Source organism: Quercus suber, unplaced genomic scaffold (assembly GCF_002906115.3).
Source record: "Quercus suber isolate HL8 unplaced genomic scaffold, Cork oak 2.0 scaffold_11, whole genome shotgun sequence".
Classification (NCBI taxonomy): Eukaryota; Viridiplantae; Streptophyta; class Magnoliopsida; order Fagales; family Fagaceae; genus Quercus; species Quercus suber.
In genome coordinates this window covers 548,936-574,199 of record NW_027069477.1, presented here as the reverse complement: position 1 = coordinate 574,199, position 25,264 = coordinate 548,936, and the positions used below count along the sequence as shown (strand labels likewise).

Here is a 25,264-nt window from a genome sequence, read left to right as displayed (position 1 = left end):
TTTGGAATATGTTTCTTTATGGGACTTTTATGCAGAGGAGTGCTATTGATTGCTTTCATATTGCAAGAAAAAGTCTGCAACCATAAATTATGTGGAACTTTTTGTCATTTCAATATGAGTTTGTGTTTGTCCCAATTAGAGTGAAAAGATTCAAGGGGGATTGTGTTGCTTTCTGTGATTGTATCTCAAATCCAATGGGTGCTGCCTAAGATATAGTAGCTTGTTACTTTTTTAGGTTTATATTGCAACCATGTGGCTATGTTAGTTCAACTTTAGGGTGTTAGTTATATAATACTAGAATTGGTCACAGAATGAGAGGTATGTCCAAGTATCTTTATAATTGAACTATGCAGAAGTTTGCAATGAAACATGCAAGTTCAGTCTTGAAAGAATAAGAACTTATAGGGTGTTCTCATTTTTTTTTCTTTGTCCTCTCTTGTATATGCCATTTGATGGCTGGATGCAATTGGAATCATTTTAGAGACTGAGCCAAAAAAGGATCTTTGGTAATGTTGGGTCTTGGATGCTCATATATCTGTAAGGCAGGACACATCACACATTGATTGATATAGTACCCACTTGTGCTATTAGTACTGCATGTTAAAAGCAATGTGTAGTAATGGCCAAATTGACAGCCTCTATATAAAACTCAGGGCCTGAGATTCCCTTCTATTTGGATAATCTTGCAATTACATGACACCGTTGGGTTCAATTTTCATAAAAGAAAATAAAAAAATGGAGGATGTGGTTACGTGGGAACATCACCTACAAATTCAATAAGAGAGCTGATTTGATTCTCTTTTGCTGGAGTACTTTAAGAGGAAAAAAAAAAATAGAGTAAGTTTGGGTCCAAAAATCTAGGGTTAGATTCTTTGATTCCTCCTTCCCTACTAAGAACAAAAAGAATCTGCCAATCAGGCCACTCTCTTCTCAGGAAAGAAAACATAAAAGAAAAAGGGAAAGGTAAATTAAAAGAAAAAAAGAAAGAAAGAAAAACCCATTTGTTATTCCCTTTCAGTCAGCAAAAAGAAATATCCATGCAATATCCCCATGAATTTATTTATTTTCAATAATCAAATACAATAAATTTAATAGTTTTTGCCACAACTTGTTAGTCTAACATTACTTTCAAATGGAACCACTACTTATATACTTTTATCTTATACTAATCATAATCACCACATCAGTAGTTGTGGAAAAAAAAATTATGGAATTTGTTGTTTCTTTTAGACATATTGATTGATTGATTTATTTAATTTTTGCTTCAAAGCTTCTCACAAGTCACAGTGCTAGGAAAGTTGCACCCATTATTCATGATGGTGGGGCTACCTAATTCCGTAAGGAATCAAGCACAAAGAGGTAGAGAGAGAGAGAGAGAGATTGGAAAACAGCAAGATAAAAACAAACCATACACTTTTCCTCTTTTCTCTCCTTTTAAGACTCAAATTGAAATGTGTTGGCTTTCTCTGTTTTTGCTGCATCAGAGATTCTCTCTACCTCTTTCAAGTCAAAGAAGCATGAAAAAATACATATTATAATAGAGGAAAAAAAGAAAAGAAAAAGGAAAGTGGTATGAAATGGGAAATGAGAGAAAGGAAGAGCCACAGCTGATGGCATATATTCCCCCAACATAGCCCCACTTATGTTTCCAGATATGGAGTGAGAACATAGGACAGGCCAACAACTCCTCCAAATTATAAAGAGAACTATAGCTGCCACATATCCACCCAGAGCTAATCAAAAACCAATATTTATGTTTCAGTCATCTGCCTCTATAACTCATTCACAAAACACATATGGGTCTGCAGAATATGCAAAATCAGAACATGAATTTGGTTTTGTCCACTGATGCAAAACCCAGATTAAAATGGACTCCAGAACTTCATCAAAGATTTGTTGAAGCAGTGAATCAACTTGGAGGGCCAGACAGTGAGTCTAGAAGCTTATTGATCCCTTTGTAGTATTTTAGTCATAGTATATACTATAAAGTTTCTAATGTCTTTTTATATATTGGCCAGAGGCAACACCAAAGAGTTTGATGAGGGTGATGGGAATTCCTGGCTTGACTTTGTACCACCTGAAGAGTCATTTACAGGCACTTTCCCTTGACAATGATTCTATAGGTCTTTGTTGATTATATAACCAAACATGAAAGCTGAACTGTAAGTGTATGTTTGTGTTTATTGTTGCAGAAATACAGGCTGGGGAAAAGCCAACAGTCAGAGTCCTGCACTGACAGCAAGCAAGAAGGTAACTTTGAGGCATCAGATAAGGCAATTATAGCATGATCCATTGATTTTCTTCTCATTTTGGTTTTGATGGCATTCTTGTTATTGGTGCAGATTACAGAGAGACTCAGACAACTGATGGGCATTTCAGTAGTGAAATCACCAGTGATGCAAACCACAATCAGAATAATGAGTAATAGTTAGAGATAGATCACATCTATTTGATGAATTTGGATGGAAAATGATAATCCCAAGAGCTTCTATTGATTACGTGTTGTGTTTATCAGAAGCTTGCAGATTGCTCAGGCTCTCAAATTGCAAATGGAAGTGCAAAGGAAACTGCATGAGCAGATTGAGGTATGACTAATAAATCGATCCCATTAGCAATATTCAAATTTTCAATTTATGTACCATTACATCCTGATCATGTTAGAATTCTGTTTGCAGGTACAGAGGCATTTGCAGCTGCGAATTGAAGCCCAAGGGAAGTACTTACAATCAGTACTAAAGAAAGCTCAGGAAACGCTTGCCGGGTATAATTCTTCTTCACTGGGAGTAGAACTTGCTAAAGCTGAACTCTCTCAGTTAGTCTCAATGGTTAACACTAGCTGCCCCAGCTCTTCAATCTCAGAATTGACAGAATTAGGAGGTTTGAGTCTAAAAACTGCAGAGAGGAATCAAATGAGAGGCACAATATGTTCCATGGAGAGCTCCTTAACATCATCTGAAAGCTCTGGGAGGAAGGAAGAGAAGAGACCAATGAAAGAGAGTGGTGACTTCCAAAAGTCTAATACAACTACTCTTGAACTTTCATTAATGAACATACACCCAGAAGACAAGCCAAGGAGCATTGAAACAAGCAATCAAGCTAGTGGGAAGAAGAGAACTGGTAGTGCCATTTCTAATACTACTTGTGTTGAGCAACCGGTTGCTAAAAGATCACCAACTCACAGAGACAAAAGTAGCAACCAATTGAGAAAATCTGGATTGTTGGGGACACTAGATCTCAACAGCCAATATCAGAATGACATTGATTCAGGTCCAAAAGCAATAGACCTGAACTGCAAGGGATTGGAACAATGCAATGGGTTTTAGTAAGATAGCCTACGCAGCAAACTTAATTCTTAGAGCTAATCTTTTGTTAATAGCCTATGTATATTGTTATATGTATGGACCCTCAAGAACTTTCGAAAGTGTATTCATATTAAAAGAAGGTATTATAATATATATATTGCGTGGATAGATCTCTCTCTCTCTCTCTCATATTTTACCATGCATTGCCAAGGTTCTATTTGCCAGGGTATTATAATATATATATATATATATTGCGTGGATAGATCTCTCTCTCTCTCGTTCATTTTACCATGCTGCCAAGGTTCTATTTGTGGCAAATTATTAATGACTGACACAGAGTTCCCCAAGTTTTTACTTCAAAACTTAGTTTATGGGTAATCTATAATTATAGTTTGTAGGCAGCCTCTCCAACAAAAAAAAAAAGAAAAGAAAAAAGAAAAAAGTAGGCTATCTCCCAATTACCTCTCCTAAACCCACAAAAGTAGGAGTTTTATGCACTGAATATGACTTTTTCTTCCCTGTAATCATATTTTTAAGCGAAATTCTCAAGTTTTGTTGTACCCTGTTGTGTTGCTGCATGTCTCATGTCTCTACCCTATCCCATCAATCAGTGCGCACTATGTTCCCAACAAACATTCTGACCTAGACAATTCCAGTATCTGCTTCAATTCTTATTATAATTCACAATAGACTGTAAAGTAGGGCATGTTTAACGTTTAAGTATAATTTTCCAAGTGAGAAAGTAAAGATGGCTTAGAAATCATCATAACAGCAAAATCATTAGTTATCCAACCAACAAATACAGAATCATTGACCAAACCATGCGTATGCTTAAATATAAATGAACATAAAGGAACTTTAATCAATTTATGCCACTAAAGACTCGATAATTATGAAGCCTGCACACAAGGTCAATAAATATTGCCCTTCTTATACTCCTCAAGCCAGTGATGTGGAAACAGCATGGAGCTTTCACAAACCATTCATGGCCATGGGCTTCTCATTGCATCTTTGCTCTTACTCATTAACTTTTATTTAGCTTCTTCTTCACTGCCTCAAGGTATGAACTTCCCACTAATTAGCCTTTTTTTTTTTTTAATAAGCACAACTCATTCCAGTTGACTGAGTTGAGCATTGACCTCATTCTTATTCACTGTAGGAAACAGACTTCCCTACATGACTTCAGATGTCGATGAAGTTTCAGGTAAATCTTTCGATTACATTGTCGTTGGGGGAGGCACTGCTGGCTGCGCCCTAGCTGCAACGTTGTCTGAGAAATTCTCAGTGCTATTGGTAGAACGAGGTGGCTCACCATATGGAAACCCCTTGGTATTGGATAAAAGGTACTACGGGTTTGCATTGGTCGAAACTGATGAATACACATCAGTTGCACAAAGCTTCATCTCCAAGGATGGAGTAATGAATCAAAGAGGAAGAGTTCTTGGAGGATCATCAGCTATAAATTTTGGGTTCTATAGTAGAGCAAGTGAGTTTTTTATTGAAAAAATCGGGTTGGAGAAGGAACTAGTTAGGGATGCTTATGAATGGGTGGAATCTAGAATTGTCTCTAAACCGGAGTTGACCCAGTGGCAGATTGTTGCAGAATTTGGCCTTCTTGAAGCAGGAATTCTACCTTACAATGGTTTTAGTTTGGAACATATCGAGGGAACAAAGGTGGGTGCAACTGTGTTTGATGAACATGGAATGAGACACACCTCAGCTGATCTTTTGGAGGCAGGAAATCCAGAAAATATCACAGTTCTTTTGAATGCAACAGTAAAGAATGTCATCTTCTATAATGGTAAGCAAGAAAGCTTATAGTGAAGTTCTCATAGTCATCTTTTGTATTGACTAAAAACTTTTGGTTCAGCATTTTCTTTTGGAAAATCTAGTTCTTATTACCCTTACATTTGTCTTGAAATGGTGCAGAAAACAGGAATGAGAGTAGAGCTTGGGGTATAAGGTTTATCAAGAGCAATGGTAGCCCTGATCAAACTCATGAAGTATATCTCAACCAACCTCAATGTTCCAGTTCTTCGGGAGAGGTGATATTATCAGCAGGGGCTTTAGGCAGCCCCCAAATTTTATTGTTAAGCGGCATTGGACCTCAAGCACACCTCAGGGAGTTCAATATCCCAATTGTGCTTGACTTAGAGTGTGTTGGACAAAGAATGCAAGACAACCCTGGCATTGCCCTCTTAGTGGACAATAAGCCACAAAATCAGCTACCAGACACACCCCAAGTTGTTGGTATAGCAGATAACTTCAAGTTCATAGTTGAAGCAGGAATCGTACCTGTAAGCTTGAATGCAACAAGAATGACAGTTGCTGTCAAACTTGCATTCCCAGCATCAAAAGGAAAGCTTGAATTGAATAGCACGGACCCCAGGGAAAATCCATCAGTGCAGTTCAACTATCTAGCAAAGGAAAAGGACATGGATGAATGTGTAAAGATGAGCCAACTGCTTGAAAGAGTTGCCAGGTCTCAATCAATTGCTATGTTTGTGGGGGTGGAACACAAAAGCAAGCTCATGTCTAGTGAAGATGAGCTGAGAAAATCTTGCAAGAAAAATGTGAGGACCTTTTATCACTACCATGGTGGTTGTACAGTTGGATCAGTTGTGGACAAGGATTACAAGGTGTACGGGGTCGAGGGGTTGAGAGTAGTGGATGGCTCAACATTCCTGGAATCACCAGGCACAAATCCAATGGCCACTCTCTTGATGTTAGGAAGATACCAAGGGATCAAGATTCTCAAAGAAAAATCAGATGCTGGTGCATTTAATACCCAGCAACAAAGGCCATAAGAAATTCTGATTCAGTATGCATCAGCTGACTAAAAGTAAGAATGTGAAAAAAAATGTTGAAATAAAATATTTCAGTTCTTTTAATCAATCTAACTCTATAAATTTTTGTCCCCTCTAGCCAAGGCCACCTATGTGAACAATATGCCTTATGTTATATCTTGTATTAAGTTTTTTTTTTTTTTTTTTTTTTTTTTAAATGACAGTTGCTGTCAAACTTGCATTCCCAGCATCAAAAGGAAAGCTTGAATTGAATAGCACGGACCCCAGGGAAAATCCATCAGTGCAGTTCAACTATCTAGCAAAGGAAAAGGACATGGATGAATGTGTAAAGATGAGCCAACTGCTTGAAAGAGTTGCCAGGTCTCAATCAATTGCTATGTTTGTGGGGGTGGAACACAAAAGCAAGCTCATGTCTAGTGAAGATGAGCTGAGAAAATCTTGCAAGAAAAATGTGAGGACCTTTTATCACTACCATGGTGGTTGTACAGTTGGATCAGTTGTGGACAAGGATTACAAGGTGTATGGGGTCGAGGGGTTGAGAGTAGTGGATGGCTCAACATTCCTGGAATCACCAGGCACAAATCCAATGGCCACTCTCTTAATGTTAGGAAGATACCAAGGGATCAAGATTCTCAAAGAAAAATCAGATGCTGGTGCGTCTAATACCCAGCAACAAAGGCCATAAGAAATTCTGATTCAGTATGTATCAGCTGACTAAAAGTAAGAATGTGAAAAAAAATGTTGAAATAAAATATTTCAGTTTTTTTTTTTTGAGAAGTAAAAAAAAATATTTCAGTTCTTTTAATCAATCTAACTCTATAAATTTTTGTCCCCTCTAGCCAAGGTCACCTATGTGAACAATATGCCTTATGTTATATCTTGTATGAAGTTTTTTTTTTTTTTTGATGGGATATCTTGTATGAAGTTGCTTAGTGTTTGTCACTTTGTCCTCACCTTAGTTTCCCAACTTCAATTAAATAAAGAAAAAATATACAATCCATTTATTCCTCACAAGAAAAGCATAATCAAATTCAAATTCTTTTTGATGTACATATTATTTTTTTTTCTCAAAAACAAAAAATTTACAAAATTTTGTCTAGACCTCCATTTCATGATCAGGTTCAGGTCTAGTAGGACTCGAGGAAGAGTCATTGGGATCACTTGAGGGAGTTTGATCAGAGTCAGGCCTACTTCTCCTACCACTATTGAAAGAAAAACTAACCCAGATCTCTCTCTCAACCCTCTTCTTGCCCACCTCATCCTCATCAACAGGCATCTTGTACCTGCAAACAGGGCAAGACCCATGAATCCCCAACCACTTCTCTATACAACTTGCATGGAATTTATGCTTACAAGGCATTTCTTTGACTACCCCACCACATAGCTCCCACTCCTCCAAGCAAATCACACACTCCCCACTATCATCTACACTCACCTCCACATCTGGTAAGGCCTCTATAGAAGCCTTTGATGCTGGTGGCTGACCATCCTTGGTACCCAGCTCATGTATCAGTGAATCCAAGCTTGATGCTGTGTTTCCTTCAATCACTACCATGCCTTGTGTAAAAGGGTCTATGAGGATGATTCTGTCATTTGGACTTCTGGGTCTATCTCTATTCTCAGTTTCTTGATCTGGGTGTTCTTGTTGCTGCGGTTCTGGGTCTCTTCTTGGAGTGGTGAAGCCAAAGATGAAAGGCAGCAACAGAGAGAGGTCTCTGTTTCTCACTAGCCTCTCAAACATGGGTTCATTCTCTGACACCTCAGGTTCAGAAGCCATTGGATTCACAACACAAACACACACACGCTCAAAAAAGTTTAGTGCTTTCTGGGATTCACAACACGAAACACAAAAAGTTTAAAACTTTCTGGGATTCAGAGCACACAAAATACAAAAAGTTGAAAGCTTTATGAATTGAGAGAGAGAGAGAGAGAGAGAGAATGGAGATGGAGGAAGTGGGATTTGGGGAGATTATAAGGTTGAAATGAATGGGTGTGCGCCCACTGGAAGATTGTGGAAGGATCTGGAATGTGAGCACTGTACGTGTGAGACGGACAGAGACTTAGAGAGAGACTTGTAGTTGTAGTACAATGTTTTTTATTTTTTTTATTCAATTATTTTTTTCAATTCATGATTATCATCTTCATTAATCTTCAATGCAAAGTAGTAGGAATTCCCAAGTAGGGTAGAGAGGATATTTATGGGTGTGATCATATACTGATGGGCATACCCTAGTATCTCTGTAGTGTAGACTGCCAATGAGAATCCTGAATCTGAGTGTTGAATCTTTAAGAGGTGTATGGAACATGTACTTAAAAATATGTGTTTTATTATTTGAAAATATGTGTAAAAATATATGTGAGTAAAAAAGTATATAAAAATATATATAATATTATTTAAAAACTGAAAATGGTTATTTGAAATAGTGTACCAAATACCTCCTTAATTTATAGCAATGTACTAGCAATGAGTTTTTTTTTTTTTTTTGGGCAAATACAATGAGCCCCCCCAACAAAAAAAAAAAATCCAAAGGACAAAAAAAAAAAAAAAAAAAAAAAAATGGAAAAACCTTCACCAAGAATGTTGATAACAGTTATATTCTCGTTTTCTGAACCAGCCAGAGTATATATGGCAGGGAAATCTTAGGGGTAGCATTTTCGCTATTGGTAAAAGAATTTGAATGTTCTCTTTGCCTATTAACAAGAGGGGGACAGTATTAACTTCCACAAATGCCCAGTATAAACAGAAGACTGTCCTTTTCTTTTTTGGCTATTTTGTGGGATAAATCAGAGAGCATAACCTTCAATTTATCCCTTAATTAAAAAATCCACTTCCAAGAAAAAATCAACTTTGAATAGACCAGGCAAAATTCTGTTTTGGCAATTGATGTCACAAGTAAAGCCACCATATATATATATATATATATATAAAGAACCATGTGTGACAGTTTGAACATCCTAGCTAGCAAGAAGTTAACCGAGTTCCTTATTGCAGAGCTCTAGTTACAAAAATTATCAAGTGCTCAATTTGATGTAGATACAAATCTATCGTGGCAAGAACCCATGACGAGAAATTGCAATCTCAAATGCTTGCATTCTTTCCCCACAAGCAAAACCATTGCGATCATAAGATGATATTTCATTTATGTTTAGATCATTACAAGCCTTGACAAGCTCCTCACCAACAAGCTTAGCAGCTTCCTGATATAATCAACAGTCAAAATAGAACAAAATCAAGACAATGGGGCGTTACAATACGAACCATTAAGGGGAGTTTTTTTTTTTTTTTTTTTTTTTTTTTTTTTTCTTGGGGGTGGGGGATTGCATTTAATACTTTGAAAGGAATAACGGAATTGAAGTATGAAAACTGCACAATCAAATAGATGTCTATGATGACAGTGGTCAAGATCTCTCCACAAACATGTACTTCTACAAATTTATTATTTTAATAATTTTGATAACAGCCTCTAACTGAAGATGGAATACTTACTATGGTGGTACAAGAGGGATTCTGACGAATAGATTTCTGCAAAGTGCTTCCATAAAACAAACACTTCTTATTTTTATCATCTACCAGCATAGCATACAACTGCTTATCTGAACAGAATACCGAAAGCCTTGGACTCGTAGGTGTGCCATTAAACTGGTCAAGAATTACACAAATTATGGTTATGATAGATTAGTTGACTCATACTACCAAGACATAAAATAATTGTGCGACATGAACGTATACTTTAGTGCCATATAACCAAAGAAATCCAGCACAGCGGCACCATCTAGACTCATATTCTATTGTTATATCTTTCTTTTTTTTTTTTGGGTATATAGTTATGTTCTTCTAAGAGGTCAGCCCAATAAAAACTTCATTGACGCCCAAAGAAAGAAAGAAGACTATCTCATAGATTTTGTGACGAGGACTTGTACATGAAAAGGAAGCTTATGGAATTACATCATGGCTTTTCGTAGTCTAAGAATAAACCCTGAATGTTATTTACGGACGTAAGACAACTTCATGAGGGCCATACATCCAAGACATTGAGATAGGGAGCCTCTGACATGAAGAACCTGTTACCTGAAAACAATAGTTTAGTCTACTACAACACCCTCCCCTCCTGATTAAGTTGGAAGAGAAAAATATGTATATATCTCCAAAGAGTACACGAATCTACTTCGAGAAAAACTAATCTAGTTTAAACTACAAACAGCTTCCTCAACTACAAAATAGGGCAGCCCACTATAAAGTACAAATAATAAGCATGACACCAAAAAAATAAAATGCCCTATGCATCACATTAGCAAATTATTTTAAAATAAAGAGATGTCATACCTTCTTTTGCGTCCTTATGTTTCTGATTTTTGCACTTTCTTTTCTTGCTCTTGCTCTTGCTCTCGCTTCAACAACCAATGGCCTCACAGAGAAACCTGCGAAAAGCTCAGCATTTGAGTCAACCAAGAGTGATAAAGGGAACAAAGTTGGCAGAGTGATTTTTTTTTTTTTAGGATAAATACAAAGTTGGCATTGCGATATAGTTATATGCTAACTGGTCCTATATATGCAGCACCTCACGTTTACATATCACTATGTGTACTGCATGCATCTCCAACTCTGTGCACAAAATTGGAAAGAATACATTCTAACCACAAGTTCCCCTATGTGTGTAAAGAAATAGACATGATAGTTTTCTTACCTTACTTTACTCTGCATGGGAAGGACAGTAAAGAAAATCCAAGCACAACGAAGACTCTAATTGAGTGCAGAGCATTCACTAGAGCCACTGCATTCTTGAAAATTTTGAAGCACTCCAGAACTGAGTAAGACCTTTAGAATGACTTACAAGACCACTTACCTTGTAAAATGCCCACTACATAATACCTGAAACATGTTTGAAAACTTCAGAAACACAAAGACTAGTCGTTCAGGAATTTTATCAAACACGTTATATGCAAATGTCAGCAAACAGTTTATACTCAAAATAACAAGCACTATATCTAAGGTCAAAGAAAGTAAGAGTTAAATCAGCTATTTGGGTTTTTTAAAAGCTAGCATTTTGGCCTTTTTTTTCCACAAAAAATGAGATTGACTATGATGGCCAAGAAAAAATAAGAGAAGAATACAAGGGATTCACTGGTCCTTTGTACACGCATCTTAGCTAGAATAAAGTAGATATCTTGCCTTGTCACTAGTGGAGACTAAGGGGTTCCCATCCCATCAAGGCATCAACAAACCCACCAAACCCAACAAAGGGGGTTCCATTTTTCTCCAATATAGCACATGCAAACTTATTGAAACCCCCCAATTGCATAGCAACATGTCATCAACTTATCCCAGAAGTACTCAAATATGCTTATTGATTGATTCACTTGAGTTGGAAACACTCTTTTACTTGATGGAAGGGTCCCCAATTTACTTTACAGTTCCAATGCTTCCACCATCCCAAAAGCCAAAAGTAACAGCATAATTAATTGTGAAAAAAGATTAGTCTACTAAACAAATGATTAGAGCTAAGAATAAAAGCATCCAAGAGTCTTACCATTTGTAACTGTGTGTTTCATAATTCATCACTAATAAGTTAAAAGAAGATGAAATATAAACGGTATAAAACTCATGAGAAGGGGTTTAATGGTTGACCTTAGTCCTCCTCGGCATAAGTGCTTGGATTTAAGTTGCCATTAACATTTGGGGTCATGAGACTATACATGAAGGGAATTTACTTCGAAATGACTAACCTTGCTATCTTCCCTTTTTTCTTTTTTCTTTTTCTTTTTTTAAATCTTTATTATGTTTTTAATAAAAAAAAAAAACCATATATTTAAAAGGCAACCACAAATTCATAATTAATAAATTAATAAATACATTTTCCTTCACAAATACGTTCACAATTATTGACATTGAAGTGTAATAGGTGCACAAAAAAAAAGTGATTTTAAGAATGGAACCATGTATTAATGATATTGCTTCAATCACAAGTTATTACCTTAATAAGTATGAAAAAAAAATTATAAAAAATTGTATCCCTAACCTTGCCCATCCAAAATTTCAATGCTATTAGGATTCACAAATGATTTTTTAAATTATTTTATAAAGAAAAATGAGCTATTAATTTTGTTCTAAGCATATCAATAAGTTTAGAAATACGATAAATTTACAGAATAGCTAAAATGATAAGTTATGATTGGTATTCAATATAAATGATATTAAAACTAGTCTTATATGATATAGCACTAAAAGCTCAATTAATGTAAAAATACTAATGCTTGTTTAAATCCTCAATTTTAAATTACGACTTAATTGTTTTTACTTTAACTTATCTAAACGCGAAACAAGAGTAAAACATATGCAATAAACCAGTAATACTACTCTAAGCCATAAGCAAATACAATAAGCAATAAATGTAAAGTTTAAAGAGTAGGGAAGAGATATGTAAACACAAGATAACACCAAGATATGTTATCGAAAAGGAAACCGAAATACTTGGCGAAAAATCTCTCCGCAGTCCTCCAAGTTGAAATCGATCCACTAGTAAATAAGTTAAAGTGCACGAATATCAAAAAAACCCTCTAAACCTAATCTACCCAATATATTTGAGCTCTGTAAGCTCCTACTACCAACAGACTTCTCGGGGTCTTATCTTCATTAACTTTTTGGATCCCACAATTTCGCCCGATTGCGTCTGCTACTTAAGGGCTTCTTCCAATGCTTCCCAAAGGTATCAAAACTTCTCTCAACACTCAAGATAGATGAAGTAAGTGTTTGGGCTAAGAACTTCTCAAAGATGTATAGATGGAGAGGTGGGAGTAGGTGAAAACTTTAGAAAAATGATGTAGAGGATTGTGGGTAAAACAATCTTTAACTCTCAAGTGTTTGGCATGGTTTCTCTCTTAAAAGTTTCTTTAGAAAATACTCATTCTTCTTTACATTTCGCAGATAATGAGGGTTTATATGTTGGTAAAGAATAGGAAAAGTCACACTCCAAAAAGCAACATGTAGTGGGTTTCACGGGTCACTAACGACTTGGCCTGAGTCACGAGTCACTTGCGAAAACCAGCATGTTAATGACTCTTCAAATTCCAGCATATATTTCTCACGTGGCTTGTTTTGCGGGTCATCAATCGCGAGTTAGTTACAAGTCCAGTCACGAAAACCACTTTTTCACAAATTTTTCACCAAACTCTCACACACAGCCTTTATATTAAATCCTAACAAAATACAAAAAAATAATTGAACAATATTACAATAAAATTTGACATGAAATTAAAACAAACATAAAACATAGTTGTAAATCACAATTTTACGAGCACTAATCACAATCTACGAAAATAGGGGGGGGGGGTGGTGTTTGATAATTAAGAATACTTGCATTAAGAAGAAAGAGGGGCCCTAAATCATCCCTACCATCTGGGCAGCAAACCAAGCAGGGAGCTTATAGATGGTCAAAGGCCCATACCAATTACATAAGGATGCCCAAGAAGCGACATTATGGGCCAAAAAATTCAGGTTCCTAGGTACAAAACTAAAATCCCAGCAAGATAAATCTTAAATACTCAAAATAGGAAGAAGAAAATCTGGTGTGGAGGTAGCAAAAGCCGTATTTTGGAGAGCTTCTATTATTGCCAATGAAATTTCCTTCAAATTGAACATAAGTAATATTGTGTTGAATTATTGGCTGTAAACGAGTCGAGTTTTGTTGAGTAGTGCATGTTCAAGCTTAGCTCATCAGGAAAAATAAAAAACTCGAGCTTAGATTGAGATTGTGACAAGCCTAAAAATAGTGTTTGAGCTTGAGCTCGTGGGAAAGTCTAAAAGCTTGAGCTTGGCTTGACTTGACTTAATTAATTAGTCAAGGCAAACTCAAGCTTAATATCAAGCTCAAACTCGAGCTTAGTTCAAGTTTTTGAGTTTGAGATTTAAAAGAATTACATTATTAAATGCTTAAATATCTAAAATTAAGAAAAAAGAAAAAGAAAATAGTATAATAATTTTATCATGCATCTACTCTTACTTATGATTAACTATTATTCAAATTAATAATTTACATAATTAATTCATTCATTTATCATTTCTTATCTACAGCTTAGCAATTGTTCAAAATACAATTTTTACATTCATGTTAGATGGTGAAGAATTAGATAAATACATGTTTGTAACTATTATGAATGAGAAAATATTAACATGTTTCATAACTTTACTTTAGATGATTGATAGGGAAAGATCATATGTGGCCTACTTAATTATTTATTTATTTTTAAATGTAACTATAGTCTAAATAAAGTGTTTCTTGATCAATTTAAAGGGAATGAAAAAATTAAGGTAATATAGGTAGTGGTCTCATGTTGGCCATGTCATTATTAAAATATGAGTTTATACTTGAATTGTTGTATATAGCTCACGAGTTTGTTCATGAACAAATTTTTTTTCTTGGGCTTGGCTTGTTTATTAAACGAGCCTAAAACTAAGGCTCAAGCTTGACTTATTTATAAACAAACAAATATGAACAAGCTTTTTATCGAGCCAAGCCTGAATTGTTCATGATCGGCTTGGTTCATTTACAGCCCTAGTTGGATATAAAGTTTCAAGGCTAAAAGAGTTGTACTGACTTCACCAAGGAGGGGGTGATGGAGGTAGTAAAGATGAATATTTAGTTTATTGATGGGGTTACATTAAATCAAATATTTGGGAAATAGAACTTTTTAGTGTTCGTTTTTTCAAAAAAACCATTATTATGGAAATTTATTATTGTTTTCAATTGAAAGGTTTAGAGTTCTAATCTCTCTTCTTCCAACTATTGAATTATAAAATAAATAAATAAATCATATTATCTTCTTCTCCTTTTTAGAAGCAAATCATATTATCTAATTGAAAGCGATTTAAGAACCCCCAAAATAAGGATATATAAATATATATAGACATATTTAATATTGTCCATCAAATTATATTTGAGTACTCCACTAGGAGAAATTTCATATGTCCAAATAGTGAACTTATACAACTTCTGTCTCACACTAACATGTAGGATCCATGTGTCAGTGAGAGAGATGTTATATAAGCATAGCACATGAGATACCATATTTTCCATATGTGGGACTCACATATTAGTAAGAAAGATGTTATATAAGTGTGTAACTCAGGAGATGCCATCTCTCCCACTAGGGCACTAACAATTATATTCTCAAGATAAATTAAGAATTCTGTTGATTGGTGTCCTTATAACAATTATTAATAAATTATTTTAGGAAAATTTTTAACACTACTTTCGTGGAAAATATAGAAAAATATATAATAAAAAAATTACTTTTTTCTTTTTTCATAAAAAGTTTCTAAAAATAATTTTTAAACAAATACCATTGGGGCCCCCGTTAACTTCTTCCATAAATAAAAAGGTTTATAGTGAAAAAAAAAAATTCAAGATCCCTAAAATTACAACAGTCATTTATACCTTTCAAGATATCTGCTCGTATGCACATTTTTTCTTGGGTTTTGCTTCAACTTTCTTCGTAATTATTATTGAAAAAAAAAAAAGAAAAAGAAGAAAAACTCTCTTCGTAATTTTGTTTCTTCCTTCTTTCATTTTATTTTATTTTTATATTTTTACTTAAATCTCTCTTCTTCTTTTTTTTTTTTTTTAATTAAAAAAAAATTGATAAATGCTCCAATCTCTAACGATGAAATGGATAAGATTTTAAAAACTCTACAGTGGAAACAGTGTATTTCGTGAAAATGTGTGAATTGCAACCTTTGAGAGACAGTTAACTAACCGTTACAAACAACGTTAAAAAAACTACAAAAACCGACCCCCCCGAAACCCCATAGACACACACATTTACGCTTACTGCTCTCTCTCAAGTCTCAGTCCATATTCATCTGTGTCTCAATTTTTTTTGGCTTTGTTACACACCAAAAAAAAACTCAACAATGGAGCCAAAACCTGAAGACATTGGAATCAAAATCTACACAACTGAACCCATTGAACACGCACCCAGAGACCCATCTTCAGAATCCACTGACCCTCTTCAACATGGCCGAAAAAGAAGAGCAGTGGCCAAAGGGGTCCAAAAAACAATCTCAAAAACATCAATGCTTGTGAACTTTCTTCCAACTGGGACTCTTCTCACATTTGAGATGGTTCTTCCTTCTGTGTCTGGCAATGGTTTATGCTCCAATGTTAGCACAATCATGATTCATGTCCTTTTAGTCATATGCGCACTCTCTTGCTTTTTCTTTCACTTCACTGACAGTTTCAAAGGCCCTGATGGGAAAACTTACTATGGCTTTGTGACAACTAAAGGTTTGGCTTTGTTTAAGTCAGGGCTTGGTGTTGAGGTTCCTAAGGACGATAGGTACAAAGTTGCGTTCACTGATTTCGTCCATGCAATCATGTCTGTGATGGTTTTCGTGGCTATTGCTTTCTCGGATCATCGTGTCACGGATTGTCTTTTCCCTGGTCATGTCAAGGACATGGATGAAGTCATGGAGAGTTTCCCTTTGATGATTGGGATTATTTGTAGTGGACTGTTCTTGGTGTTTCCAAATACTCGATTCGGCGTTGGATGCTTGTCTGCTTGATTATGATTAGTATTAGTATTACTGGCTTGCTAGAATTGTTCAAAGATTACTATGTTTTGATTCAGTATGAATGTAATGTTTTTGTCATTAGACGAAATTTGAAACAATCGAAATTTGTTGTAAATTGTAATTGTTGTCATTGTATAATGTTTGAAGTGAAGGGGGATTATGTGTTTAATTTGGTTAGACTTGATATTTCATATCAAATTATTGGATGATTCTGTTTATTGACATTTATGCATATCATGTTTGAATAAAATTCCTAAATGACCGTTCGTATTGTTTCTAAATTTTCAGCACATGTTTTGGGATTTATATAATGGCCATTTTGCAGGGTAAGGTGGTATTGTAAGTCATATGTTGAAGTGTGTTAACTCAGTTCAGAGTGCTTAAAATTTTTCAAGAATTGCATGGTTTGGCTCTAGTGAATGCTCTTGCACTACAATTAGAGTCTTCTGTTGTGCTTGGATTATGTTCTTTCATGTCCTTCCCATGCAGAGTATAAGTAAGTTTAACCAAACTTACATGTCTCATTTCTTTTATACACATTGTGGCTAGAGTGCGTTTGGGATTTGATTTATATAGTCATATTCCTCGGATTAGCATTGGATTATCAAATTTGCATTATTTGTGGATGAATATATGGCCTTTTAAGTCAATTTTGTGTCTTTCTATTAAATTCACCTCTCAATTTGGAGAAAATGAATTTACTGTTATTAGTTAGTTGTGGATGATAGGCTGTAATAATCAATGAGGTATTGAGGGAGGGTTATTGCAAAACTATATAATGGATTATGGAACAATTGTTCTTGCATGATGCTGCTGCTGATGATGATGATAATGATGATGATGGGTGTGTGTGTGTGTGTGTTATCATTGCTTTCCTGCGACTTAATGCTCTAGCAAACACTTAGATTATAATAATCTTATTACTTAATTCAGAAATTGAATTTAAAAAAAAAATTATATTAATCGAAGGGAACTGATGGTAGTAAATTAAATTCTCTAACCAGTTGAAGCTGTGTGTGTGTGTGTGTGTGTGTGTGTGTAAGTGAGAGAGAATTTTTTTTCTTATGCAGTTTTTGCAAATTCCCAAACAGGAGTTTAATACATCATTGTAGATGTATTTAAGTGTAACACTAAACACAATTTGTTCTTAAATGCTGAAATGATTCTAGTTGTAAGTGTATATCATCCCATCCGATAGGGCTTCAATTAACTTTCTGATCCAAATCACTTTGAAGGAAATGGTTGTACTGCCGATCGATTTGGCAGGCAGGTCGGGGAAAAAATATAACATGTACAAACTTGTCTCTTTGAAGTGATTCATCATACAATGATTAAGGTTTAAGGAACTTGGTATTACTTATACAAAAAATTGGAGCAACATTATAGGTAGTGTTTGTGATATCCTATTACAGAGTGGACTTTATACAAGGTACTGCTGTCTATCTCTCTACATATAATACACAGATCCTTCCAAGTCATGAAAAATGCGTACATAGCATATCTTCAAACTCTGAACTATACTAATTACTAATTAAGAATTCCTACTTATACAACAATGCTAAGCCCCTCTCTAGTCTCCCTTGCAAAAAAATCCCTTGCTCCCTTTAATTAGAAAGAAAAAGAGAGAAATTTCTTCTTCTTTTTGGTCTATATCACAATCCTGGTCAGTTAAATTTTTTTTAAGTCTCGTTACCAGGATTTTTACTCTTCTTGCCAAGTATCCTGTAGCCTGAAAAAGCTCCAGTGAAACTAATATGTTTATCGATCACCACAGCACATAGCACGATTTCCTTCTTGAAGTTTCTGCCACAAACAGAGCAACTCTCTGGGACCTTGGTAATGAGCAACAACATAACCATCCTTGCACCCCTCGTTATAGACCCTCCCTTCTTTCTCATACCGAACTTTCAAACCCCCCTTCACCAAATCTGCAATCCATATTCCCATTGCCACATCTTCTAGCTTAAACATCTGTCATATAGCATTCATTTTGTCAGATTGAGAAGTTAATGTTTAAACCATGCTGTGTGGAAATGTGTGGAATATAACTGTAGACTCCATTTATTTTTACGACTCTATTACTTTCACAAAATTACTCTTAAAAAAAGGTTCTTCAAAATGTGAATTGCTTATAATACCTTTAGATTTCCTTCCTTATATTTCTTGTAGATTGCCTTTGAAATGTCATGTGACACGACATAACCAGGACCATGCGCCCAAGGTGGGTAAGTTTCATCCCGCCATTCCTACAGTAGAGCACAGAAAATGGAGGTAAGAAAAAAGTGAGAAGAAAGAGGCATGAATATCAGTCTGAAAGTTAAATCTTAAATTCCGAAACAAATCTGATTGTGTATTTGAAATAGTAAATTACCATAAACAAACAAGATTGGTAATTATTTTTAGATCAAGGTAATGGAGCTAAAACACCAAGTTAGTTATATCCAACAAGAACGATATGCAAAGTAAACACTGAGGAAAATTGCTGAATGAAACGTGTGTTTTCTAGAATTTAGAGTTACCTCAGGGCTGATATACCACTTGCTATCAGGATTTCGATGTGGCCTGGAGTCTGAATTTATGAGCCCATAAAGCAATGCATGAGTCACATTAATCCTGTTAAGAGAAGCAAGCACTTCATCCACACGAACGAATGCATCATCATCTGTCTTCATAACAAACTTTGCGGAAACAACCTCCGTCTGTTGAAGATATTAGGTCAGTGAGGCAAGACAATGGATTCTCCTCATTTTAAGGAAAAGATAAGAACTTACACCAAATATGCAAATCGCTAAAGTCTTCCAGGTGATAAGACTGTAGTAGTCAACAAAAGGCATCAACTGTATGTCTCCATATGTCTGTGCCTCATTCCAGAGTTCCTCATTCACTATTTGGTTTTTATGCTGCAATCCAAGCAATAGGCTTAAACTTTTGTTTTGTGGTAAAAGAATTCAAAGCTACAAGAGAGGAAGAGAGAAATAAACAGATTAAATTTTCAATGCAACATGCAACAATGGCAATCTAATGTTGCCTAAGTTACATGCCTGAGGCATCTAACTCATCTCAGTGCTAGAATTATTTGCCATATGCTCGTGGTCTTAAACCAAAGATCAGGACCTATTTAAGGAAGGATCATCCTTAAGATGAACAAATCATTTTTTGTAGTTTGAAATCACCAAGCATGTAGAAGACCCATCACCTTAAAAAATGTCATACTGATCACAAAATTTCACATGTGAAACTTACCAAACCAACAAAAAATCGAACTGCAACTGTCCCTGACCGCACTGCAGGATACTGCATCCATGTCCTTCGAACAGCCATCCTACGCTTAAAATTGTTCGCATTTGAGAAAACACCAATGAAGAGATCCAATGGTTTTCGAGGAGAGAGAGCAGATGATTTGAGTGATTCTAAATCGATTATATGCTCAGAATCCTCTGATGTGGGTAAACCACTCGCAAGGACAGATATTAACTTTAAATCTCCTGAAATTTTTATTTCGCTTACAAGCCATGGCTCCAATGTCTGAAAAGATAACCAGCCAAGACAATGAATATATGGAAAGGAACATGTATTTATCCACAGATTTCTAGATGCAACTGGAGTTAGAATGTTAAAAAATAAAAAATAAAAAAGAAGAAGAAGATGATAAGAAGATTACTTCACGGAAAGCAAAGGATGTAATGTGCTTTCCATCAACTGTCATCTGGATCCCCTCTGATCCCACTCTAAGCGTTGCAACAAATGGATAACTTTGCTTAAAAGGAAAATATTTTCTAGCCTTAGATACTTGGTTATCATCTTTTCCCACCATCTTGTTGCATTGGTCCAACTCATCCACTGGCATTAGAAACTATTAGAGATATTATACAATTTAAATGACTAATAAACCATGTTATGTTAAATAGATCGCAAAGACGTAAACATAAAGGAACAAAAAAAGGAATTTGAATATGATTTCAGATTATAACATTCTAAGAAGTTGAGAACAAGACAAGCATTACAATAACAAAAGCTGTATAAATGGTATAGATGCCTATGGCCAGCTGCTAAGACAGACTGTGTAGCACAATAAAGCTTTGCGCCTTGATACAGAACAATAAATTGACCAATGTGTTGAACATGTGTTTGAAGGTAACAGAGACACCAGTCTTTTCTAACACATATTGCTTTCAAGATTACCATTTTGCAAACTTCAGTTTTTTTTGGGATATATTACACAAGCATCCAATGGGTCTTGATTCTCCGATCTCACTCTCCGCCCCTTTTTTATGGGGCGTGGAGGTGGGGGGGATGGAGGAGGAAGTACATTTGAGCTACAACTCCTAGGCTAAAGCTTCATTATTGAACTAAGAGTCCAAAATGGGCACAACTCAAAATTTTATGCATGTGAAGTTCTGCTCAGTTGGCCATGGGGATAACATTTTCTTTTTGAATGTAAGAGTGTCACATGGAGGTTGAACGCGCACTTAATACGAACTAAAACATGAAATCAATTAAAAATAAATAAATTTTAAATTAAGTACTCAATAAGTAGAAAAATATGGGAAAGGTATCTGTACCTTTCTTAATTTTTTCAGGAGTGGGAGATGGACAACGCTCCTCTTCACCCCAATCATGAGCTATAGTCCAGGTGTTTTGGACAATTACAGGGTTCTCGGTTATCTTATCACCATGAAGTCTTACATTGTAATGCAAGATGTTGGGTGGATCAGGCTCCCCTGGAAGTGGTTCACCAGTTAAGTCAATACGGAAATTACCAAGAAAACCATTTGGAATTCCAATAATTGTAATGGCAGAACCCTGAGTCAGGCCACAAGGAACCCTCAACTTATAACTGGTACTATTAAGGTCTGTGGCATTCATTTTATTAAGAAAATGAGGACATTGTTTCTCTTTTGCTCTGCCATGTGAACTTTCATTCCGAAGTCTTTGCTTGTCAACTGAATCCACAAGTATATTCCATGCTCCTCCAGCTTCTTTAATAGCATCTACTGCATTAGGTAGACCCTGAGCATGATTAATCAAGTCTTTCAAACAGTTCCATGTTTGAAGGGAATTTTGCTCTTCATTGGATATATTCCTCTCAGCAAAGAGACTTAAGACTATGATATCAGCAGATACCACTTTAGAAGCATTCTCTGGATTTTGAGCTGCAGGTGGAACTCCTGGATCAAGCCATTCAAGAGGATTGATGCCAGTGGTATTGAAGATCGGAGTTGTCAAAAAATTTTGCCCAATAGTATTTTTTGTGATGCCATATCTCAGGACCAGCAGCATAAACACTGATGCAACTAAAACAACACCAAACCATTTCTTCATTCTACTGATTGACCGGGCATCAAAAGTTTTGAACCTGATCTCCATGGTAACTGAGCATAGAGAAACCAAAAGACCACCAGTTGGTGATCATCATACGCATTAGAAACAAATTGTGTTTTAACACATAAAATAAAGCCCTTCAGTAATAAATAACCAGATCAATAGAGGCATACATGGAAGGATTTTCACTTCTCAGAAGTGCATGCTTCAGATCTTCTCATTCTCAGTCTGTTCTCATCGGACGTCAACTGTCAGGTTATGCAAGAATGTTCTTCTTGCCTGAAACTGATTGCTCTTGAATATGAAAAATCTACTACCAAAGTTACTCATAAAGCCTCTGACATGAGACACTCAACACTGAACCTATATTCAAAACAGTCAGTCTATAAGTTTGCAAACAAAATTCACTAAACAAAGTACATATACATATTTGCATCTAAAACCATGTAAGCAACAGGTTAACTAACTGAACATCCGCTCCTTATTTTGCCCAAAATATGAAAATGTGGTTAACCTCCATCTATTACAATCACATAACGAAAACAGTTTTAATGAAACAAACACATAAGGTGGAACTAAATAAAAAAAAGTTTGAACATTACCCTTTGTTGAGATAAGTTTCCACAATAAGCTCAATTGGGTTTTGCACCAATTTCATTCCACTATAAATCCCAATTTGACCATTGACTCAATTAATGTTCTCGAGCCACCCCCCCACAGTGGAACATTTTCTCTCAAATTCATGAAGGACGTTTTTGTAAATAAAAACAATCTATTTGTGCTGTGTACGCGTGTTTGTAAATATATGGGCTTGTCTCTATGGGTATGCAAATAAAAATATGAGTCAACACCTTCCTGAGCTCTTCACCCTCACCAAATGCTTAAAAATGGAGACGGCAATTACTTCCCTTGTTCAAAAACAATACAATACATACGCTACGGCTAGCCCAATATTATATTAGTGAAGACTCGTTGAATTGAACTAGAAGAACTCTTAGTTGGAGACAAAATTATACATATATTACTAGGAAACTAAGAATCACCTATACTAAGCTAAGAAGCAAATGGGACCACACTATTTCTTTCAAGTTTCAACCACTATTCAAAAAATATAATTTATCAAATTGAAATCCTAACTTCATTCAAAATTAGTATTAAATTATTCGATTTTAATCAGGCTATTTTGATTATTTTACACTAACCCCTTGTTTATTCATTCAAAACCTAATCTTTTTTACTTAATTACTTGACTGCCATTGCAGTTTAATGCCGCCATTGACTCAGCCAAAGAAAATAAAATATATGAAAATAAAAATAAATCGCTAATTCAATAGCTCAAAAATATCTTATACTGCCCTGACTGGTTACTGAGAAAATGAGAGAAAATAACAGATTCAAAAAAAAAAAAAATTCAAACAAAAAATTAGTTTTGTTCTGCTCTAAACTAAACAACTTTACTAATTTAAGAATGATTCAACTGATCAACTTCACTTCAACACCAAAAAAACAGAGTTCAAGTTTACTCCAAATTTTCTCGGCAACCAAACAGATCCGAACTCACCGAACTTAAAAAAAAAAACATAAAAAGAAAAGCAAAAGCAAAAAAAAAAAAAAAAAATAATAGACTTACAGAAGTATGACGATACTCATCAGATAGTGTACAAGTCGAACCAGATTCAAACCATATGCATCAATAAGTGTAAGCGCGAAAATGATGAAACCGGGCGGTTCAAACAAGTATTTATACTCCCCCTTAGGTTCCCAAATGTAACTGCTTGCTCATAAAAGCAAAAGATCATGCCGTTGAAAGTGGGAAACGTGGTGCCGCCAAAATTTAATGTGGGCACCCATTAAGTCTTGAAACGCTAAAAACGCACATCGGGCAGTCAAAAAGCCGCCAGCATCAACACAAACCGAAGTGGGGCAACTCGTCTGGAGGACCCGCAGGTATCAAAACCCTCCTCCCCGTCCGAGGGAACGTGCAGCAGGGTTTTGAGGGGCTATTGTGGGGCCCGTGGGCCTGATAGCCTCGGCCCATCATGTAGCAGGCCCAAGGCCCATGCCGAGGAGCACAGGCTATTCAGGGCTAAAGTGGNTTCAGAATCCACTGACCCTCTTCAACATGGCCGAAAAAGAAGAGCAGTGGCCAAAGGGGTCCAAAAAACAATCTCAAAAACATCAATGCTTGTGAACTTTCTTCCAACTGGGACTCTTCTCACATTTGAGATGGTTCTTCCTTCTGTGTCTGGCAATGGTTTATGCTCCAATGTTAGCACAATCATGATTCATGTCCTTTTAGTCATATGCGCACTCTCTTGCTTTTTCTTTCACTTCACTGACAGTTTCAAAGGCCCTGATGGGAAAACTTACTATGGCTTTGTGACAACTAAAGGTTTGGCTTTGTTTAAGTCAGGGCTTGGTGTTGAGGTTCCTAAGGACGATAGGTACAAAGTTGCGTTCACTGATTTCGTCCATGCAATCATGTCTGTGATGGTTTTCGTGGCTATTGCTTTCTCGGATCATCGTGTCACGGATTGTCTTTTCCCTGGTCATGTCAAGGACATGGATGAAGTCATGGAGAGTTTCCCTTTGATGATTGGGATTATTTGTAGTGGACTGTTCTTGGTGTTTCCAAATACTCGATTCGGCGTTGGATGCTTGTCTGCTTGATTATGATTAGTATTAGTATTACTGGCTTGCTAGAATTGTTCAAAGATTACTATGTTTTGATTCAGTATGAATGTAATGTTTTTGTCATTAGACGAAATTTGAAACAATCGAAATTTGTTGTAAATTGTAATTGTTGTCATTGTATAATGTTTGAAGTGAAGGGGGATTATGTGTTTAATTTGGTTAGACTTGATATTTCATATCAAATTATTGGATGATTCTGTTTATTGACATTTATGCATATCATGTTTGAATAAAATTCCTAAATGACCGTTCGTATTGTTTCTAAATTTTCAGCACATGTTTTGGGATTTATATAATGGCCATTTTGCAGGGTAAGGTGGTATTGTAAGTCATATGTTGAAGTGTGTTAACTCAGTTCAGAGTGCTTAAAATTTTTCAAGAATTGCATGGTTTGGCTCTAGTGAATGCTCTTGCACTACAATTAGAGTCTTCTGTTGTGCTTGGATTATGTTCTTTCATGTCCTTCCCATGCAGAGTATAAGTAAGTTTAACCAAACTTACATGTCTCATTTCTTTTATACACATTGTGGCTAGAGTGCGTTTGGGATTTGATTTATATAGTCATATTCCTC

The 25,264-nt window shown here is 35.7% G+C and overlaps 7 protein-coding genes across 8 annotated transcripts; 4 read left to right on the top strand and 3 right to left on the bottom strand.

The window, feature by feature from the left end:
* The first annotated feature begins 1,467 nt into the window (after positions 1-1,467).
* LOC112006874 (myb family transcription factor PHL8) lies at positions 1,468-3,470 on the top strand. 2 transcript variants are annotated; one of them, XM_065778558.1, is made up of 6 exons: positions 1,468-1,929; positions 2,019-2,095; positions 2,193-2,250; positions 2,343-2,421; positions 2,519-2,585; positions 2,676-3,470. In XM_065778558.1, exons 1-6 carry the CDS (start codon positions 1,797-1,799, stop codon positions 3,321-3,323), a joined length of 1,062 nt encoding a protein of 353 aa, XP_065634630.1. In that variant the 5' UTR covers positions 1,468-1,796; the 3' UTR covers positions 3,324-3,470. The 2 variants fall into 2 exon arrangements, with proteins under 2 accessions (XP_065634630.1, XP_023894944.1); XM_024039176.2 differs by having other exon boundaries at positions 1,470-1,929; positions 2,516-2,585.
* A 628-nt stretch (positions 3,471-4,098) lies between these two features.
* LOC112006868 ((R)-mandelonitrile lyase-like) lies at positions 4,099-6,280 on the top strand. Its single transcript, XM_024039172.2, has 3 exons — positions 4,099-4,362; positions 4,462-5,103; positions 5,232-6,280. Exons 1-3 carry the CDS (start codon positions 4,266-4,268, stop codon positions 6,107-6,109), a joined length of 1,617 nt encoding a protein of 538 aa, XP_023894940.2. The 5' UTR covers positions 4,099-4,265; the 3' UTR covers positions 6,110-6,280.
* An 807-nt stretch (positions 6,281-7,087) lies between these two features.
* On the bottom strand, positions 7,088-8,130 carry LOC112006836 (E3 ubiquitin-protein ligase MPSR1). Its single transcript, XM_024039145.2, has one exon. The coding sequence runs from the start codon at positions 7,884-7,886 to the stop codon at positions 7,206-7,208; it is 681 nt and encodes a 226-aa protein (XP_023894913.1). The 5' UTR covers positions 7,887-8,130; the 3' UTR covers positions 7,088-7,205.
* An 866-nt stretch (positions 8,131-8,996) lies between these two features.
* Positions 8,997-10,541, bottom strand: LOC112007020 (uncharacterized). Its single transcript, XM_065778540.1, has 3 exons — positions 10,434-10,541; positions 9,597-9,749; positions 8,997-9,307 (listed from the first exon to the last, which is right to left on the bottom strand). Exons 2-3 carry the CDS (start codon positions 9,684-9,686, stop codon positions 9,152-9,154), a joined length of 246 nt encoding a protein of 81 aa, XP_065634612.1. The 5' UTR covers positions 9,687-9,749; positions 10,434-10,541; the 3' UTR covers positions 8,997-9,151.
* A 5,475-nt stretch (positions 10,542-16,016) lies between these two features.
* Positions 16,017-16,667, top strand: LOC112007028 (protein DMP9). Its single transcript, XM_024039347.1, has one exon. It carries the CDS (start codon positions 16,017-16,019, stop codon positions 16,665-16,667), a length of 651 nt encoding a protein of 216 aa, XP_023895115.1.
* Positions 16,668-18,007: 1,340 nt separating this feature from the next.
* Positions 18,008-22,361, bottom strand: LOC136061549 (beta-1,3-galactosyltransferase GALT1-like). The gene is made up of 8 exons (XM_065778537.1): positions 22,172-22,361; positions 21,239-22,048; positions 20,338-20,516; positions 19,920-20,201; positions 19,448-19,576; positions 19,196-19,375; positions 18,815-18,922; positions 18,008-18,647 (listed from the first exon to the last, which is right to left on the bottom strand). Exons 2-8 carry the CDS (start codon positions 22,041-22,043, stop codon positions 18,435-18,437), a joined length of 1,896 nt encoding a protein of 631 aa, XP_065634609.1. The 5' UTR covers positions 22,044-22,048; positions 22,172-22,361; the 3' UTR covers positions 18,008-18,434.
* Positions 22,172-24,668, top strand: LOC136069987 (protein DMP9-like). The gene is made up of 2 exons (XM_065779172.1): positions 22,172-22,266; positions 24,026-24,668. Exons 1-2 carry the CDS (start codon positions 22,172-22,174, stop codon positions 24,666-24,668), a joined length of 738 nt encoding a protein of 245 aa, XP_065635244.1.
* The last annotated feature ends 596 nt before the right edge of the window (positions 24,669-25,264 follow it).

Coding starts and splice junctions, on each gene's coding strand:
- LOC112007020 (XM_065778540.1), bottom strand. CDS start 9,686: ATGCTGGTAGATGATAAAAATAAGAAGTGTTTGTTTTATGGAAGCACT. Junction 9,308..9,596: donor ATCCCTCTTGTACCACCATA/GTAAGTATTCCA, acceptor TGATTATATCAG/GAAGCTGCTAAGCTTGTTGG.
- LOC112006874 (XM_024039176.2), top strand. CDS start 1,797: ATGGGTCTGCAGAATATGCAAAATCAGAACATGAATTTGGTTTTGTCC. Junction 1,930..2,018: donor TCAACTTGGAGGGCCAGACA/GTGAGTCTAGAA, acceptor TATATTGGCCAG/AGGCAACACCAAAGAGTTTG. Junction 2,422..2,515: donor AACCACAATCAGAATAATGA/GTAATAGTTAGA, acceptor TGTGTTTATCAG/AAGCTTGCAGATTGCTCAGG.
- LOC112006836 (XM_024039145.2), bottom strand. CDS start 7,886: ATGGCTTCTGAACCTGAGGTGTCAGAGAATGAACCCATGTTTGAGAGG.
- LOC112006868 (XM_024039172.2), top strand. CDS start 4,266: ATGGAGCTTTCACAAACCATTCATGGCCATGGGCTTCTCATTGCATCT. Junction 4,363..4,461: donor TTCTTCTTCACTGCCTCAAG/GTATGAACTTCC, acceptor TATTCACTGTAG/GAAACAGACTTCCCTACATG. Junction 5,104..5,231: donor GAATGTCATCTTCTATAATG/GTAAGCAAGAAA, acceptor GAAATGGTGCAG/AAAACAGGAATGAGAGTAGA.
- LOC112007028 (XM_024039347.1), top strand. CDS start 16,017: ATGGAGCCAAAACCTGAAGACATTGGAATCAAAATCTACACAACTGAA.
- LOC136061549 (XM_065778537.1), bottom strand. CDS start 22,043: ATGGAGATCAGGTTCAAAACTTTTGATGCCCGGTCAATCAGTAGAATG. Junction 19,577..19,919: donor TTCGATTTTTTGTTGGTTTG/GTAAGTTTCACA, acceptor CTTGGATTGCAG/CATAAAAACCAAATAGTGAA. Junction 18,923..19,195: donor AGTGGTATATCAGCCCTGAG/GTAACTCTAAAT, acceptor GCTCTACTGTAG/GAATGGCGGGATGAAACTTA.